The 17,318-nt window shown below is 43.9% G+C and overlaps 1 protein-coding gene across 1 annotated transcript in view; it reads left to right on the top strand.

Moving 5' to 3' along the window:
- SIK2 (salt inducible kinase 2) overlaps window positions 1–17,318 on the top strand; it is a 160,990-nt gene that overhangs the window by 104,023 nt on the left and 39,649 nt on the right. Inside the window, exon 8 of the mRNA XM_033918190.1 lies at window positions 10,330–10,482. Coding sequence (XP_033774081.1) covers window positions 10,330–10,482 — 153 coding nt within the window. The remainder of the gene's footprint in view (window positions 1–10,329; window positions 10,483–17,318) is intronic.

Raw genomic sequence — 17,318 nt, 5'->3', positions numbered from 1 at the left:
TACAAAGTTGGATTTCTTGTGGAGAGGGGTACAACTTTAACTCCAGAGCTGGTGTGCCGGGAGCTGGAGAAGAGCCATCTTATGCTGACTCAGAAACAGGCTGGGGCAGGAGTTGCTGACTCAGGCACAGCTGCAGTTGGGATCATTTTGTTTTCCAACCATTTTTGTCTTATAAAGGGTTTGTCTGTCTCTTCAGTTAACTCTGCAGTTTGCAATAGAATTTCATTGTAAATATCTTTTTCCTTAGTGCAATTTAAAATGACTCCTTTCCAATTTGCATCATTGTCCAGGTTTCGGTTAGAAAGGTCCAATTTGGGAAGATGATGATTTTCCTGGTCATGAGCAAGGATACAAAAGGACAAAAGGGGAATGCACTGTCTGCTGTGAGCCTAAGCACGTGCTCTGAACTGTTTATGAATCCTCTCTTTCACGTGTCCTTGATATGGTGTCATTATGTTGGCTGCACAACACAGTGGCTATATAGCTCCATATCCAGGGGACAGGCTTAGCCAGTCATGATTTTGTCTTGCATGTGGGGAGATGTACTTCTAATTTCTGTGATGTCTCTGAGAAAAGCAGGTCTATGGCTGTCTTTATTCAAAGCTAGGGCTTGCTGAGTGCTCCTCTCTCTGAGCTCTTGTAGCTCAGAAGTTTGGTGTCAAAAACATGATTATTGTAAATTTTGTTTTGAAAGCTCAGTTCTTGTATATGGTTTAGATTCCCCTTTTAAGTAACAGATATGCTCAGTGGGCTCGCTTTTAGTTACCTTCAACTTTTTTTCATTGTTTCTGTGGAGAACATATTGCTACCCCCCTCCCCCACCCCTGGAAGCGTTGAGCAGTCAATATTCAAAGGGATTTAGGGGGTTAACCTCAGAGTTACCTCTACTTTATTTCATTTTTTTTTAATTTGGGGCTAACATTTGGGTGGACAATCTGGTATTCAAAGATTATGCATTTAAAAAAGTGTGTATTAGAGAATGACACGGTGACAAAATTCATCACTGTTCCCGTTCCCGCGGATAACCGTGGGAAACCATCTTCATGTCATTCTTTAAGGAGAGAGGGAAGAATCAGAGTATAATTGGGCACAACCACTGACCCGCAAACTTTGCTTTGAAGAATGCTGGTGTAAAAGGACCAAGGTTGAAATAGACACTAGAAAATGACATGGGATTATTTCCCGCGGTTATCCGCGGGGACGGGAACGGTGATTAATTTTGTCACCGTGTCATTCTCTAGTCTAGTGTGTATCTCATGATAGGAACTGACATCGCCCCCTATCTTATGGTATGTCAGGATCTCTCTCCAATTCGCTGCTAATGCTTTTTTCAGTGTTTGTACTATACCTAAGAAAACGACCTTTTCCAGTTCAGGAAGAAAAATGTGCAAAGGTAACATGCCGAGTTGTGCTTGGAAAGTCACTTTTTAATGAGGCTGCAGATGTCCAATATTGCTGGGATTATTTCTGTATGCTTGGGCCACATCTAATTGCATTTGTTGCTGCTTCTGGATCTTTCTCACAGTAATAATAATAATAATAATAATTTTATTTCTTATATACCGCTAAACCATAAGTTCAAAGTGGTTTACAACAAGTTACATACAATGAGAGTAAGAGATGTTTACAACAAGAAGTAAGAGATGTTTACAACGAGATACATACAATGAGTGTATGAGATGTAAGGGGAACAGAAAAAGTACTTTCTGGGATACAAATTGCAAATGGAAGAGAACCAAGAAAGTTTGAATCAAAAGGAAGTATCTAGTCAGAGATTGGGGTGCAGGGGAAAACAATTTGGGTGGAATACCTTTACAAATGGGAAAAAGGATGAGTTAATCTAAAATCAAGAGAATTGGGAATTGGGATGAGAATAGTCACGTGGAACTACCACTTCCATTAATAATGGCATACAGTGGTACCTTGGATTACGAGCATAATCCATTCCAGGAGCATGCTCGTAATCCAAAATGCTCGTTTATCAAAGCGAGTTTCCCCATAGGAAATAATGGAAACTCGCTTTGATGCGTTCCCCCCCCCCCCCCCGAGAACCGGCATTGCTCCCCTCGAAGGACCCCCCCCGCGATCAGGAACCCCCCCCCCCGCCACAGTTGGGCACCCCCCCCCATCACGATCCGCCCCCCCCCCCGACACGATCCGACATCCCCCCCGATACAATTGGGCACCCCCCCCGCCGCTTCTTACCCTCATCTGGGCACTCTTGAAGATCGGCCTACTCGTCTGCTGGGCCTTGAGCATCTGAGCATGCTCAAGGCCTGCGAGTTCAAGTTCACGTTCAGAACGTGAACTCGCAGGCCTTGAGCATGCTCAGATGCTCAAGGCCCAGCTGACGAGTAGGCCGATCTTCAAGAGTGCCCAGATGAGGGTAAGAAGCGGCGGGGGGGTGCCCAATTGTGTTGGGGGGGGGTCGGATCATGGCGGGGGGGTGCCGGTTCGAGGCAAGGGGGGGTGCCGGATCGCAGGGGGGTGCCGGATTGCGGGGGGGGGGGGTGCTCATAAATCGAGCCATGCTCGGTTTCTGAGGTACCGATTTTGCAAATGTTTTGCTCGTCTTGCAAAACACTCGCAAACCGGTGCACTCGTAAACCGAGGTACCACTGTATTTGGTTTTCTACTGTACTGCAATGTCTGGTTTTCTTGCATAAGCCTTTTTTTTCCCTTTATGGTAATGCTCCAAGTAATGGCAACTTTATGGTGTAAGTTCTATACTGTAGACCAGGGGTGTCCAACCTGTGGCCCGAGGGCCGCATGTGGCCCCGTGAAGTATTTTGTGTGGCCCCCATTGAGGGCAATGCAGTGTTTTCCTCTGCTGCCCCCGGGTATTTACTATCTTGCCGGCTCCCTCCTCTGTCTTGCTGCAGGGTTTGCGTGGCCCCAGAAACATTCTTTTCGGCCAATGCGGCCCAGGGAAGCCAAAAGGTTGGACACCCTTGCTGTGGACAGTACTTAGGTTTCCATACATGACGGAGGCAGCTTGTGTAGCAGAAGCTTTGTCTGAAACATTCTTGAAATGGTTCAGTTTCAAGATATAGTCTCGCCTTGGTATATTGGGAGTTGCATGCTGATTGATGTTTCTTGCAATATAGGTATTCTTTTTGGGAGAGGGAAGATGCAGGCTGTTTTTGTCCCAGCAGTCTTCTTGGCCCCCTTCTCTGTTTCCAAATCAGTTGGAATCTATCTTTGCTGGACCCTGATCTCCTTTGGATTGTAGCACTGTTAGCCTTCACCTCCGCCACCCAGGACTCGCCTCCATTTGTTACGGAGCCTATCCCACTTCCCCATTTGTTTTGATTAACCATCACCATGACATCCTTTAGCAGAGAAGCTATAGAGACTCCCTTGAGAAACCTATGCACCCCGAGTCTAAGGTGGTGGATGGGACTGCTCCCTTCTTTGCTATCTTAAGGGGTCAGACTCGCCTCTGGTGCTGAGTCACTAACCTACCCCCAGAACACAATTCAATCATTTTATTGGTAATGAAATTGCTACCATGCTTCTGTGGACCATCCCTGGCTGATTGTATCATTTGTTAACACAATGGTGCAAGCAAAGCAAATTGATGTCCTGAGCAATGTCCTGGTCTGATCTAATGAAACCAGACCTTTTAAGTATGGAGAGTACTTTTGCATCTTAACAGACAGTGCGTGCGCCACTGGTATTGCTACTTGTTTACCTCTTGTGCCATTGTGTGGACTACTACTGTTTGAATATTTTTTCTACTGTAATTGTCTATTAGATACATAGAAACATAATGGCAGATAAAGGCCAAATGGCCCATCCAGTCTGCCCATCCACAGCATCCACTGTCCCCTCCTCTCTTGAATACAGTCCTCTGAAGATTGATCAGAGTCTACCACACCTCCAGGCCTATTTGCTTTTGTTTTCTGTGGTACTACTTCCGGCACTTCAATTGTGAACACAGAACAGAAATGTTTGTTAAGTAATTAAGCCTTAAGAACATACAAATAGCCTTACTGGGTCAGACCAATGGTCCATCAAGCCCAGTAGCCCGTTCTCACGGTGGCCAATCCAGGTCACTAGTACCTGACCAAAACCCAAAGAGTAGCAACATTCCATGCAGCCGATCCAGGGCAAGCAGTGGCTTCTCCCATGACTTTCTCAATAACAGACTATTGACTTTTCCTCCAGGAAATTGTCCAAACCTTTCTTAAAACTAACTACGCTATCCACTCTTACCACAACCTCTGGCAATGCATTCCATAGCTTAACTATTCTCTGAATGAAAAAATATTTCCTCCTAATGGTTCTAAAAGTATTTCCTTGTAACTTCGAGTGTCCCCTAGTCTTTGTAATTTTTGACAGTAAAAAATCAATCCACTTGTACCCATACTACTCCACTCAGGTTTTGTAGACTTCAATCATATCGCCCCTCAGCCGTCTCTTTTCCAAGCTGAAGAGCCCTAACCTTTTTAGTCTTTCCTCATACAAGAGGAGTTCTATCCCCTTTATCATCTCGGTCGCTCTTCTTTGAACCTTTTCTAGTGCTGCTATATCTCCATATTCCTTCCCTTCGCCTTTGAGTCTCACAATGCCACTTTTGCACTTCTTCTTATTACTAATACAGAAAGTCCCTGAGTTACAAATGCCCAACTTAAGTACGACTCATACTTAAGAACGTGGTTGCAGCTTTATTTGATTTCATTGAGCAATATTTCCAGTAGCATAGACTCCTACACTTCTGTAGCAGATTCAGGAATGATACATGGCCACTTTAAGAACAGTGTGCAGTTGTGCATGCTGTACCTTAGAGGGAACACTGGGGATAGTTTGCCCTTTTGTCAGCTGGGAGCAAAGGTAAACAGCAAGAATCTTAAAATCTACAAGTTCTGAGTTACATACAAATCTGACTTAAGAATAGCTTTAAAAATGTAACTCGTTCTTAACCTGGGTACTGCCTGTATATCTATATAAAAAAAGTCCCCCTCCCCCATTTTACTGTGTCTGCTATTTTTTCTTCCATTTGCATCTTTGCTTTCCTGACTACTCGACCAGCCTCTCTTAGCTTTTACAGATATTTTTGCCTGTCTTCTTTCTGCAATCTTTTATAGTTTATGGAAGTTCTCTCTTTCCTTACCTTCTCAGTTACTACTTTTGGGAACCAAAATGACCTTCTTTTCCTCTTAGTTACTTTTGTTACAAAATGGCTTGTTGCCCTTACAATAGCTCCGTTCAGTTTTAACCACAGCTTTCCTACTTCTTCCAGATGTTCTCATCCAGACAATTCCTTGACACAATCTTCCATCTGAACAAAGTTGTTTTTTTGGTTTTTTAAAAATTTAGAACCTTCACTTTCGAATGAGCCCTTTCTATATCTGTTAAACTTATTAAACCACATCATCTGGTGACCACTAGATGCCAAATGATCACCCACTATAACATCAAAAACACTTTCCTCGTTTATAAGAACTAATTCCAGTATGGCCTATCCCACGTGGGAGCCGTGCTGGAGAGGAACAGTGCTTGATTTAGTTTTCAGTAGGAGACATCCCTGAGTTTGCTCCTGAAGAAGGAAACGAAACGGGGCTCTGTAGGGCGATCAGTTGGCACTCCCGGACAACAGACCCTCTTACTAGATGGATGTTGGTGGCTTCTCAGATAAGTCCTTGCAGATGACAGTTTAAATTTATTGGACAAATGTGATTTCTTGTTTTCTCAAAGCTCATCAATTAGTGATTTTGCACTTAGTGTGCTTTTTGAAATTCAGGAACGATGTGACTTTGCACCTGACACTTTGGGCACTTTATTATTATTATCTTCAATCTTTGCACATTTGAATTTATATTTATTATCATTTTTAACACATTAATTGTTTTTTTAAGCTAGTGGATGGCTTTAAATGATGTTTATGGGTATCCTTGCATGTACTCTTGGGTGCTTTATGCCTTATATGCCCTGGTGAACTTTTAACTTTCTGCCAACAAGTTCCCATGAACTGATAGCCATCCCCAGCTATTTATTAAATCTCTAGAGATTCCTGGTGTATCTAACCAATATTAATCAAGTAGTGCAAACTTTGAAAGCCCGCAGGTTTAAGATAGTTCCCAGAATTGACAGCAGGAAATCAAGGAAGAACTACTATGGCAATAAAATCTCCAGATCCAACAACCAAAGTAATACACTGTTCAACATTTGGCGTTCCATATCCTCCAAACATGATTCCGCCACACCCCTCTCCTCTCCATCTGCTGATGAACTAGCAAAATTCTTCAATGAGAAAGTCACCACCTTACGATGCTCCTTCCCTCCAACACCCTCTTATAACTCCCTTGTGCTCGCCGCCTCCAACCCCAATCTAACCGATGCCAACCATATCCCAGCCGATAGATCCTGGACCACCTTCGATCTCGTCTCCGATTCCCAGGTCTCCAAACTCTGCCTCAAGTTAAAATCCTGCAACTGCACCTTGGATCCTTTCCCCTCCTACTTATACGAAAATATTCCCACACAAGCCATCTCATCTCTCACCAAACTTATAAATTCTGCTTTACTCTCAGGCCTATTTTCTGCAGAAATGGGAGTCATTGCCTTATCCCCTCTTTTGAAAAAAGCCGATCTAAACCCCTCCACACCGTCCAGCTATCGCCCAATAGCTAACATTCCTCTCCTGACCAAGATGCTGGAGTCCATCATAGCCACCCAACTCTCATCCTATCTTGAGAGATTCTCCATTCTACTACCCTACCAACATGGCTTCAGACCCAACTTTAGCACTGAATCCCTTTTGGCCTCTTTAATTTCAAAAGTCCAACATCTTCACTCTTGCAACAAGTTCGCTGTCCTCAGGCAACAACCTGCCGCTTGAACACTCAAGCAAAGTTCTGGGAATCATCATGGACTCTACACTGTCCTTCAACGATCACCTCAACTCCTTAGTAAAAAAATGCTTTTTCAACCTTCACATGCTAAGAAAAGTCAGATCCTGCTTCCACCAACAACACTTCGCTATCCTCGTTCAATCCATTATTCTTTCTAGACTGGATTACTGCAACTCCATCTACCTAAGCCTAACAAAGAAAAGTCTTCTCAGACTCCAGCGGATTCAGAATACCGCGGCTAAATTAATTTTCGCAAAAAGCAAATTTGACCACGTCTCCCCGCTACTATCTAAGCTTCACTGGCTCCCAGTTTTCCTCAGGGTCCACTACAAATGCGCCTGCCTAACCTTCAAGTCATTACACGGTATCCTTCCTCCCCTGTTTCCACTATCCTGGCTCTCCGCAAATCCCAACTCCACCAGATCCTCTCAGAAATTCATACTATCATTCCCCTCTTTAAAAGGCATTTCCCATACAGGTAAACTTGGAACATCCCTCCTCTACAAGATCACCGAGCTGTGGAACAGCTTATCCGCCCCTCTCCGGAGTGCGACCTCCCTCCAACACTTCAGAAAACATTTGAAAACTTGGCTTTTCTCCAAAATGTAACCACTCCCTCCCTCTCCTCTACACTTAATCCCTTCTCTCTCCCCTTATTACCAAGCTCTTCTTCTTCCCATTGTAACTCCTTTCTTTTGTAATTCCTGTAAACCGTGTCGAGCTCTACTTCTGTGGAGATGATGCGGTATACAAACTTAAGGTTTAGTTTAGTTTAGTTTAGCAGGTCTTTTCCTTCCAGCCTATCCCATGTGGGTTCCATTACCAACTTCTGAAACAGTTCTCCTTGCAGAGAATCCAAGATCTTCCTATTTCTACAAGATCCCACAATAGGGATACCCCAATCAACATCTGACACATTAAAATCTTGTTTTAGTAGTACTTCACCTTTTACAGCTGTATTTTGAATGTCTTCTATTAAATCTTTGTCTCCATCTTCCATCTGTTGAGGTCTGTATATCATACCAATATAAATATATTTTCCATTCCCACTTTCCAGTTTGACCCACAGCACTACTTCCTTACCTTTTAGATTCTGCAATTGTGTGGCTTTAATTTGATCTTTAACATATGCCACCCCTCCCTCCTTTTCTTTCTACCCTGCCTTATAACAGATTATAGCCTAGTATAACTATATCCCAGTCATGGCTCTTCTTGAGTCATGTCTCCATGATCACCACTAAATCCAACTCAGCCTCTAGATCAAGAATCTTGTTCCCCATACTTCGAACATTAGTATAAACTGTTTTCCAGACATTGCCCCTTTTTCTCATTTATGTAAAGATAATTTAGTGATTCACTTACCTGGGGGCTTTGATCACCCTGCCCCGATGATTCTAGTTTAAAGCCCTCTTCAGTAGGTTAGCTAGTCTGCTGCTGAAGACATTTCTTCCCTTCTTTGATAGATTCACACAATCCCTGCTCAGTAACCATTGGAAAATCATCCCATAGTCCATGAAGCCAAGATGTCCATGATGACACCATCTGCGCAGCCACGCATTCATCTCCAGGATGTGAGCCTCTCTGCCCTGGCCTTTACCCTCAATAGGGAGGATCGATGAGAATACCATCTGTGCACCTGACTGCTTCACCTTCTCTCCCAAAGCCACAAAGTCACTTTTGATATGTTCTGAGGGGTACCTTGCGGTATTATTAGTGCCAACATGGATAAGTAGGATTGGATAATAGTCATCAGGCTTGATGAGCCTCGACAACCTTTCCATAACATCTTGAGTTTTGGCACCAGGCAGACAGCACACCTCCTAGGACATCATGTCTGGTCTGCACATTGACACCCCTGTACCTCTCAGAAAGGAATCATCAGCCACCACTACCTTTCACCTCCTAGTAGTCACAGATCCAGCAACTTTGGGGATTTCAAGCTTTGGTCCTTTTTCTCCCTAGGATGCTCTCACCTCTTCCACTTCCAAGGCTGCATACCAGTTCTTCAGTTCAAGGGTAGGTAGAGTCACAGTATCGATCCTGCAGGGTCTCGTAACCTGGGTTAAGCTATCCTCCATCAGCATGGCTTCTTCTTCCCCACTGCTGGAAATCTTTGATTCCTTATGAAGCATTTCATTGATGTATCTCTTATTCTCACAGATGCTTCTCAGCCTTGCCACCTTCTCTCTCAGTTCCTTCACATCCTTCATGAAGGATTCAAATTAAAGACAGCATTTTCTGTCTGCACAAAGACTCCTCAACTGCAACTTAAAATACTAACCTAGACTAAGCTTCTAAAAGCTACACTATTGTCTAAACTGACTTTGCTGAAAAAACAGAGTACTGAACTAAAAAAAGGTTATAAAGAAAGACAATGATATAACCTACTGAAGCCCAAGTTTGCCTTTTCCCAAGACTGATTGCCAGCAGGTAGAATATTCCAATGGAGTTTTTCTTCCCCTTGGCAGATTCTCACTCAGCACCTCTTCAGGATTATTCTTGCTCTACACCAGTGGTTCCCAACCCTGTCCTGGAAGACCACCAGGCCAGTCAGGTTTTCAGGATAGCCCTAATGAATATGCATGAGAGAGATCTGCATATAATGGAGGTGCCAGGCATGCAAATCTGCTCCACGCATATTCATTAGGGCTATCCTGAAAACTCGACTGGCCTAGTGGTCCTCCAGCACAGGGTTGGGGACACTGCCTTGGGTAAATTTCTTCAAAAAGGCAGTAGATAAGTCCAAATATAAGTAAATGTTATACATCTATATTACAAGATATTTTGCTGTTGGTTAAAAACTTTTCTATTCTTGAGATCTTATAAGACTTGATTCCTCAAACCCTAATACCACCAGATCCTCCCACAAATTAAAACTATCCTTCCCCTCGCTAAAAGGCATTTCCCACACAGGAAAGCTAGGGACCTCCCTCCACTTCAAAATCACTGAGCTCTGGAACAACCTTAACTCCCCTCTTCGGAACTTGAGCTCTCTCCAAGTTTTCCGCAAACATCTGAAAACCTGGCTTTTCTCAAAAAATGTAAGTCTCCCTCCAACTTAGGAATCAAGGAAACTCTTATATCTTGGCATCCCAAGTCCTGTAAATTTTCTTCACACTTCTACCTCTAACCCTCTGTTGTAGTTCCTTCCTATTTCTCCTACTGTAAACCGCGTCGAGCTCTATGAACATGGAGATGATGCGGTATACAAACCTAAGGATTAGATTAGATTAGTTGTTTTGTTTTGTTTTTTTACTAGGCCTTGATAACCTTAAGAATTGTGATGTCTCAGAAATGACAAAAACTCTTATTGTGAATCTATGATAAGCCAATTTCTTGATAGTCTTATAATAAAAGTATCCATATTAGTGTGTGGAGAAAAAGCACAGTTCTTGTCTGCTGGAAAGTGGTGGTAACCATCACATTTACTTCCTTTTCACTGCAGCCTTTTTCTTTTCTGTTCTCTTCACAGTCTCTGCAGGGCAAGAGTTACAACCATTTTGCTGCCATTTACTATTTGCTTGTGGAACGTTTGAAATCCCACCGGAGCAGTTTCCCAGTTGAGCCTCGACTTGATGCCCGTCAGCGGCGACCCAGCACCATTGCAGAACAGACAGTTGCCAAGGTAATGACTCATTAGCCCAGCTGATCTTACTATCTTACTCTTTTTATCTGGGTTTCCCCAGTCTCTGCCCCCATATTTAAAAAAAAATCTTAGTTGCCTTTTAGTCTAAAACAGTGGTTCCCAAACCTGTCCTGGAGGACCCCCAGGCCAGTCGGGTTTTCAAGATAGCTCTAATGAATATGCATGACAGAGATTTGCATATAATGGAGATGCCAGGAATGCAGTTCTGCTCCATGCATATTCGTTAGGGCTATCTTGAAAACCCGACTGGCCTGGGGGTCCTTCAAGACAGGTTTGGGAACCACTGGTTCTAAATAACATCTTTTTGGCTCCGTATGAACTTTTAAGGTCATTTGATTCGCTGCCTGGCCCATTTACCTTATTCCCCTTCATGGCGGCAGCATCATGGTGTTTTATTTGGCATTTTTGCCACTTTGATTCCTTTAGACTGGAATATTCATAGATCTCATCTGGCCAGAAGTTCTCAAAAATTAAAACTTACATTTCCCTCTCTCAGTGGTAAAAACAGAACCTTTAAGAGATTTAGTTATGCTTTTACTTTTAAATTAACTGAATTCTGGAATGCTTTACAGCTATTAAGAAGCTTAGGTTCTTTTGCTTTATTCTGGAAAGTTCTGAAAACTTTTTTGTTTGCTAAACATTTTGGAAATTTTATTTTAGTCTCTTCAAGTTTCAAGTTTATTCATATTATTTGATTGAACGCTTTTCCAAATTACTCTTCCTTGTTAAATTGATAAGAACATAAGAACATAAGCAGTGCCTCCGCTGGGTCAGACCACAGGTCCATCCTGCCCAGCAGTCCGCTCCCGCGGCGGCCCGAACAGGTCACGGCCTGTCTGAGTCACCAGAAGGGGCCCCCTTGCCACCTTGGTTTCCCATTGAGTCTTATCTTCCCATCGAAGTCTTAACCCTCTGGTCTTGCACATGCACGACCTGGTTGGATTTCTATACTTATTACTTGGTTTGCTTTCTATACCTGTGTTACATCCCAGCACCTCTCTCAGTATCCCATGATCCCCCTATCCCTCAGGAATTCGTCCAATCCCTGTTTGAATCCCCGTATCGTACTCTGCCTGATCACTTCCTCCGGTAGCGCATTCCAAGTGTCCACGACCCTTTGGGTGAAGAAAAACTTCCTTGCATTTGTTCTGAACCTATCTCCCTCCAGTTTCTCCGAATGCCCCCTCGTGCCTGTTGACCCCTTCAGCCTGAAGAATCTGTCCCTATCCACTCTCTCTATGCCCCTCATGATCTTGAAGGTCTCTATCATATCTCCCCTGAGCCTCCTTTTTTCCAGAGAGAAGAGCCCCAGCCTATCCAACCTCTCGGCGTATGGGCAGTGTTCCAGCCCTCTTACCAGTTTCGTTGCTCTCCTTTGGACTCTCTCAAGCACTGCCATGTCCTTCTTGAGGTACGGCGACCAATATTGAACGCAGTACTCCAGATGTGGACGCACCATAGCTCGATACAATGGCATGATGACTTCCTGCGTCCTGGTTGTTATGCCCCTCTTTATGATGCCCAGCATCCTGTTGGCTTTTTTCGAGGCTGCTGCGCACTGTGCAGATGGCTTCAGTGATGCATCCACCAGCACACCCAAGTCTCTCTCAAGACTGCTGTCTCCCAATAATGCCCCCCCCAATTTGTATTTGAACAACGGGTTCTTTTTCCCTATATGCATGACCTTGCATTTTTCCACGTTAAAGCGCATTTGCCATTTGCCCAGTCTTCCAGCTTGTCCAGGTCCCTTTGCAGGTCCTCACACTCCTCCCTAGACCTAACTCTGCCGCACAGTTTGGTATCGTCTGCAAATTTTATAACCTCGCACTTTGCCTCTTTTTCCAGGTCATTGATAAATATGTTGAAGAGTAACGGCCCCAGCACCGATCCCTGTGGCACACCGCTTGTGACTCCCCGCCAGTCAGAGTATTGTCCCTTTACTCCGACCCTCTGCAGTCTACCCGACAACCAGTGCTCGATCCATCTGTGCACATCCCCTCCCACCCCGTGGTTCCACAGTTTCCTAAGCAGCCTTTCATGTGGCACCTTGTCGAAAGCCTTTTGAAAATCAAGGTAAATGATGTCTATAGGTTCCCCATTGTCCACCCGACTGCTTATTCCCTCAAAGAAGTACAGAAGGTTCGTTAAGCATGACCTTCCCTTACAGAATCCATGCTGGCTTGTTCTCAGTAGGCCATATCTCTCGATATGCTCGCAAATACCATCCTTGATCATAGCTTCCACCATCTTCCCTATAATTGAAGTCAGGCTCACCGGCCTGTAGTTTCCGGGAGTCGAGCTCCTCTTGGTTGACTCGGTCTATAAAACTAAGTTTTAGTTTAGTTTTGTTTATTAATTAGGTAATTGGCTTCAGATCTGAAAGATATCCCCTGATCACTTCTAGCAGAAAGCTTGGCCCATGTAATTTTGAAAAGCAGCATTTCAACTTGGTGAGGAGCAAGGAATCATAGGGACTTCAAATAAGAAAAGTTGCATATTTCAAGTAGCAGGGTTCAACCTCTACTCATTGGAGAGATTCCTGGATGTCCTAGAAAATGTCCAGATTGAAATGATTTCCTGTTGATGAAAGAAAGGCCCGGATAGCATGCATAGTTGGAGGGAGAAATTGTGCCATGCTTCCAGTCATGGCTGGATACCTCCTGTCTCCTGAGCTGCTTAACACATGCAAAAAGCAGGAAGCATATAATGGTCCTTTCCAGGCAGGAGGAGTGCTGCTAGTAGCTACCTTGCACTTCAAAGGTCATGGCTTCTGTATGCTGTGATAACATTTCTTTTTGACTAAGTATGATCTACATACAGGTTTTCAGAAGAAAAGGTGGGAGGGTGGTCTTAGGTGCAGTTTTGAAAGCACAAAAATAGGTAACATAGTAGATGACGGCAGATAAAGACCCGAATGGTCCATCCAGTCTGCCCAACCTGATTCAATTTAAATTTTTTTTTTTATTTTTTTTTTCTTCTTAGCTATTTCTGGGCAAGAATCCAAAGCTTTACCCGGTACTATGCTTGGGTTCCAACTGCCGAAATCTCTGCTCATCTACACCCTCCCAGCCATTGAAGCCCTCCCCAGCCATTGAAGCCCTCCCCTGCCCATCCTCCACCAAACGGCCATACACAGACACAGACCGTGCAAGTCTGCCCAGTAACTGGCCTTAGTTCAATATTTAATATTATTTTCTGATTCTAAATCTTCTGTGTTCATCCCACGCTTCTTTGAACTCAGTCACAGTTTTACTCTCCACCACCTCTCTCGGGAGCGCATTCCAGGCATCCACCACCCTCTCCGTAAAGTAGAATTTCCTAACATTGCCCCTGAATCTACCACCCCTCAACCTCAAATTATGTCCTCTGGTTTTACCATTTTCCTTTCTCTGGAAAAGATTTTGTTCTACGTTAATACCCTTTAAGTATTTGAACGTCTGAATCATATCTCCCCTGTCTCTCCTTTCCGCTAGGGTATACATATTCAGGGCTTCCAGTCTCTCCTCTTACGTCTTCTGGCGCAAGCCTCCTATCATTTTCGTCGCCCTCCTCTGGATCGCCTCAAGTCTTCTTACGTCTTTCGTCAGATACGGTCTCCAAAACTGAACACAATACTCCAAGTGGGGCCTCACCAATGACCTGTACAGGGGCATCAACACCTTCTTCCTTCTACTGACTACGCCTCTCTTTATACAGCCCAGAATCCTTCTGGCAGCAGCCACTGCCTTGTCACACTGTTTTTTCGCCTTTAGATCTTCGGACACTATCACCCCAAGGTCCCTCTCCCCGTTCGTGCATATCAGCTTCTCTCCTCCCAGCATATACGGTCCCTTCCTATTATTAATCCCCAAATGCATTACTCTGCATTTCTTTGCATTGAATTTTAGTTGCCAGGCATTAGACCATTCCTCTAACTTTTGCAGATCCTTTTTCATATTCTCCACTCCCTCTTCGGTGTCTACTCTGTTACAAATCTTGGTATCATCTGCAAAAAGGCACACTTTTCCTTCTAACCCTTCAGCAATGTCACTTACATACTTATTGAACAGGATTGGCCCCAGCACCGAACCCTGAGGGACTCCACTAGTCCCTCGAGCGACTTCCATTAACCACCACCCTCTGGCGTCTGTCCGACAGCCAGTTTCTGAACCAGTTCACCACTTTGGGTCCTAACTTCAGCCCTTCAAGTTTGTTCAACAGCCTCCTATGAGGAACTGTATCAAAGGCTTTGCTGAAATCCAAGTAAATTACATCTAGCATATGTCCTCGATCCAGCTCTCTGGTTACCCAATCAAAAAATTCAATCAGGTTCGTTTGGCACGATTTACCTTTTGTAAAGCCATGTTGCCTCGGATCCTGTAACCCATTAGATTCAAGGAAATACACTATCCTTTCTTTCAGCAACACTTCCATTATTTTTCCAACAACTGAAGTGAGGCTCACTGGCCTGTAGTTTCCTGCTTCATCCCTGTGACCACTTTTATGAATGGGGACCACATCCGCTCTCCTCCAATCCCCAGGAATCACTCCCGTCTCCAGAGATTTGTTGAACAAGTCTTTAATAGGACTCGCCAGAACCTCTCTGAGCTCCCTTAGTATCCTGGGATGGATCCCGTCTGGTCCCATCGCTTTGTCCACCTTCAGTTTTTCAAGTTGCTCATAAACACCCTCCTCCGTGAACGGCACAGAATCTACTCCATTTTCTCGTGTAACTTTGCCAGACAATCTCGGTCCTTCTCCAGGATTTTCTTCTGTGAACACAGAACAGAAGTATTTGTTAGCACATTTGCTTTCTCCTCATCACTCTCCACATATTTGTTCCCAGCATCTTTTAGCCTAGCAATTCCATTTTTTATCTTCCTCCTTTCACTAATATATCTGAAAAAATTTTTATCTCCCTGTTTTACATTTTTAGCCATTTGTTCTTCCGCCTGTGCCTTCGCCAAACGTATCTCTCTCTTGGCTTCTTTCAGTTTCACCCTGTAGTCCTTTCTGCTCTCCTCTTCTTGAGTTTTTTTATATTTCATGAACGCCAACTCTTTCGCCTTTATTTTCTCAGCCACTAGGTTGGAGAACCATATCGGCTTCCTTTTTCTCTTGCTTTTATTGATTTTCTTCACATAAAGGTCCGTAGCCATTTTTATCGCTCCTTTCAGCTTAGACCACTGTCTTTCCACTTCTCTTATGTCCTCCCATCCTAACAGCTCTTTCTTCAGGTACTTTCCCATTGCATTAAAGTCCGTACACTTGAAATCTAGGACTTTAAGTATCGTGCGGCCGCTCTCCACTTTAGCCGTTATATCAAACCAAACCGTTTGATGATCGCTACTACCCAGGTGAGCACCCACTCGAACATTAGAGATACTCTCTCCATTTGTGAGGACCAGATCCAATATCACTTTTTCCCTTGTGGGTTCCGTCACCATTTGTCTGAGCAGAGCCTCTTGAAAGGCATCCACAATCTCCCTACTTCTTTCCGATTCCGCAGACGGAACATTCCAGTCCGCATCCGGCAGGTTGAAATCTCCCAACAGCAGAACCTCCTCTTTCCTTCCAAACTTTTGGATATCCACAATCAGATCCTTATCAATTTGCTGCGATTGAGTCGGAGGTCTGTAGACTACACCCACGTAGATAGAAGTTCCATCTTCTCTTTTCAGAGCAATCTTTTCAGAGCAATCCATATCGCTTCTTCCTCTCCCCAGGTCCCTTGCATTTCGGTCGCTTGGATATTGATCTTTACATAGAAAGCTACTCCTCCACCTTTATGACCATCTCTGTCCTTCCTAAAAAGATTATATCCCGGTATGTTTGCATCCCATCCATGTGATTCACTGAACCATGTTTCTGTGATAGCAACAATATCTAGATCTGCCTCTAATATCAGGGCTTGCAGATCATGAACTTTGTTGCTTAGACTGCGAGCATTTGTGGTCATCGCTTTCCAGCTATTTTTCAGCGATAATCTCCTTTTTTGTATGGATCTTTGACTAAGTGGCTTCTCTGGAGCATCCTGTTTTTTAAGACAACTAGTATGGTTTATTTTAGCTTAATAGCAATGCTGTGTTGTTGATCCTGGTGTTACAGCGGCTTCTGAACATCAGAAAGGCTACAGAGGGATTTGTTCCATGCTGTAGGCTAACTGCTAGTGAGGTAGTAACTTTCTAATCAAAGAGCCTGGCATAGAGGTTGGCATCTCAAATAGCAAATTTCAAGTTTCAGTTTCTCCTTCTCCACCTGTTTGACCTAGAGGGCCCTGGTTGCACTTCAGGTGCTGAAAACTTGAAATGAAATGTTTTTAAACATATATTAAATGAAATTATAGCCCCCTAAAGCAATGGTTCTCAAAGCTGCCCTGGGAAACAGCCATCCAGTCGGGCTTTCAGGATATCTCTAATGAATATACATGAGACAGATTTGCATGCCTGTCACCTTGATTTTGTGCAGATCTCTCATCCATATTCATTAGAGAATTCTGACGAGCTGGTGGGTCCTCCAGGACAAGTTTCAGAACCTAGATAATCAGTACTGGATAGACTTCTGTGATATAATTATAATATCTGAAGGCAAGAACCAGGTGCCTGGATGAATGCACAAGCTGAGGCCTGCCTTCTGAAGGGTTGCAGTGCTGGGAATGTAAACAGAAAGCCTGAAGCACAAATCAAAGCAAAAGTAGTGATGGAAAGGTTCAGCATGGGAGTGTTTCTAAAAACATATTTTAACTGTGCTAGGGTGTGGTTTTAAATGCCATTGTTAAGGGTGCATAAAGTACTTAGAACAGTGCACAGTTGAGTTGACACTGGGATCTGTTCAGA

The sequence above is a fragment of the Geotrypetes seraphini genome, chromosome 13 (genome assembly GCF_902459505.1).
Source record: "Geotrypetes seraphini chromosome 13, aGeoSer1.1, whole genome shotgun sequence".
In the NCBI taxonomy this organism is placed as follows: Eukaryota; Metazoa; Chordata; class Amphibia; order Gymnophiona; family Dermophiidae; genus Geotrypetes; species Geotrypetes seraphini.
The sequence above is the reverse complement of the archived record's forward strand: the minus strand, read 5'-3'. Positions and strand labels throughout refer to the sequence as shown.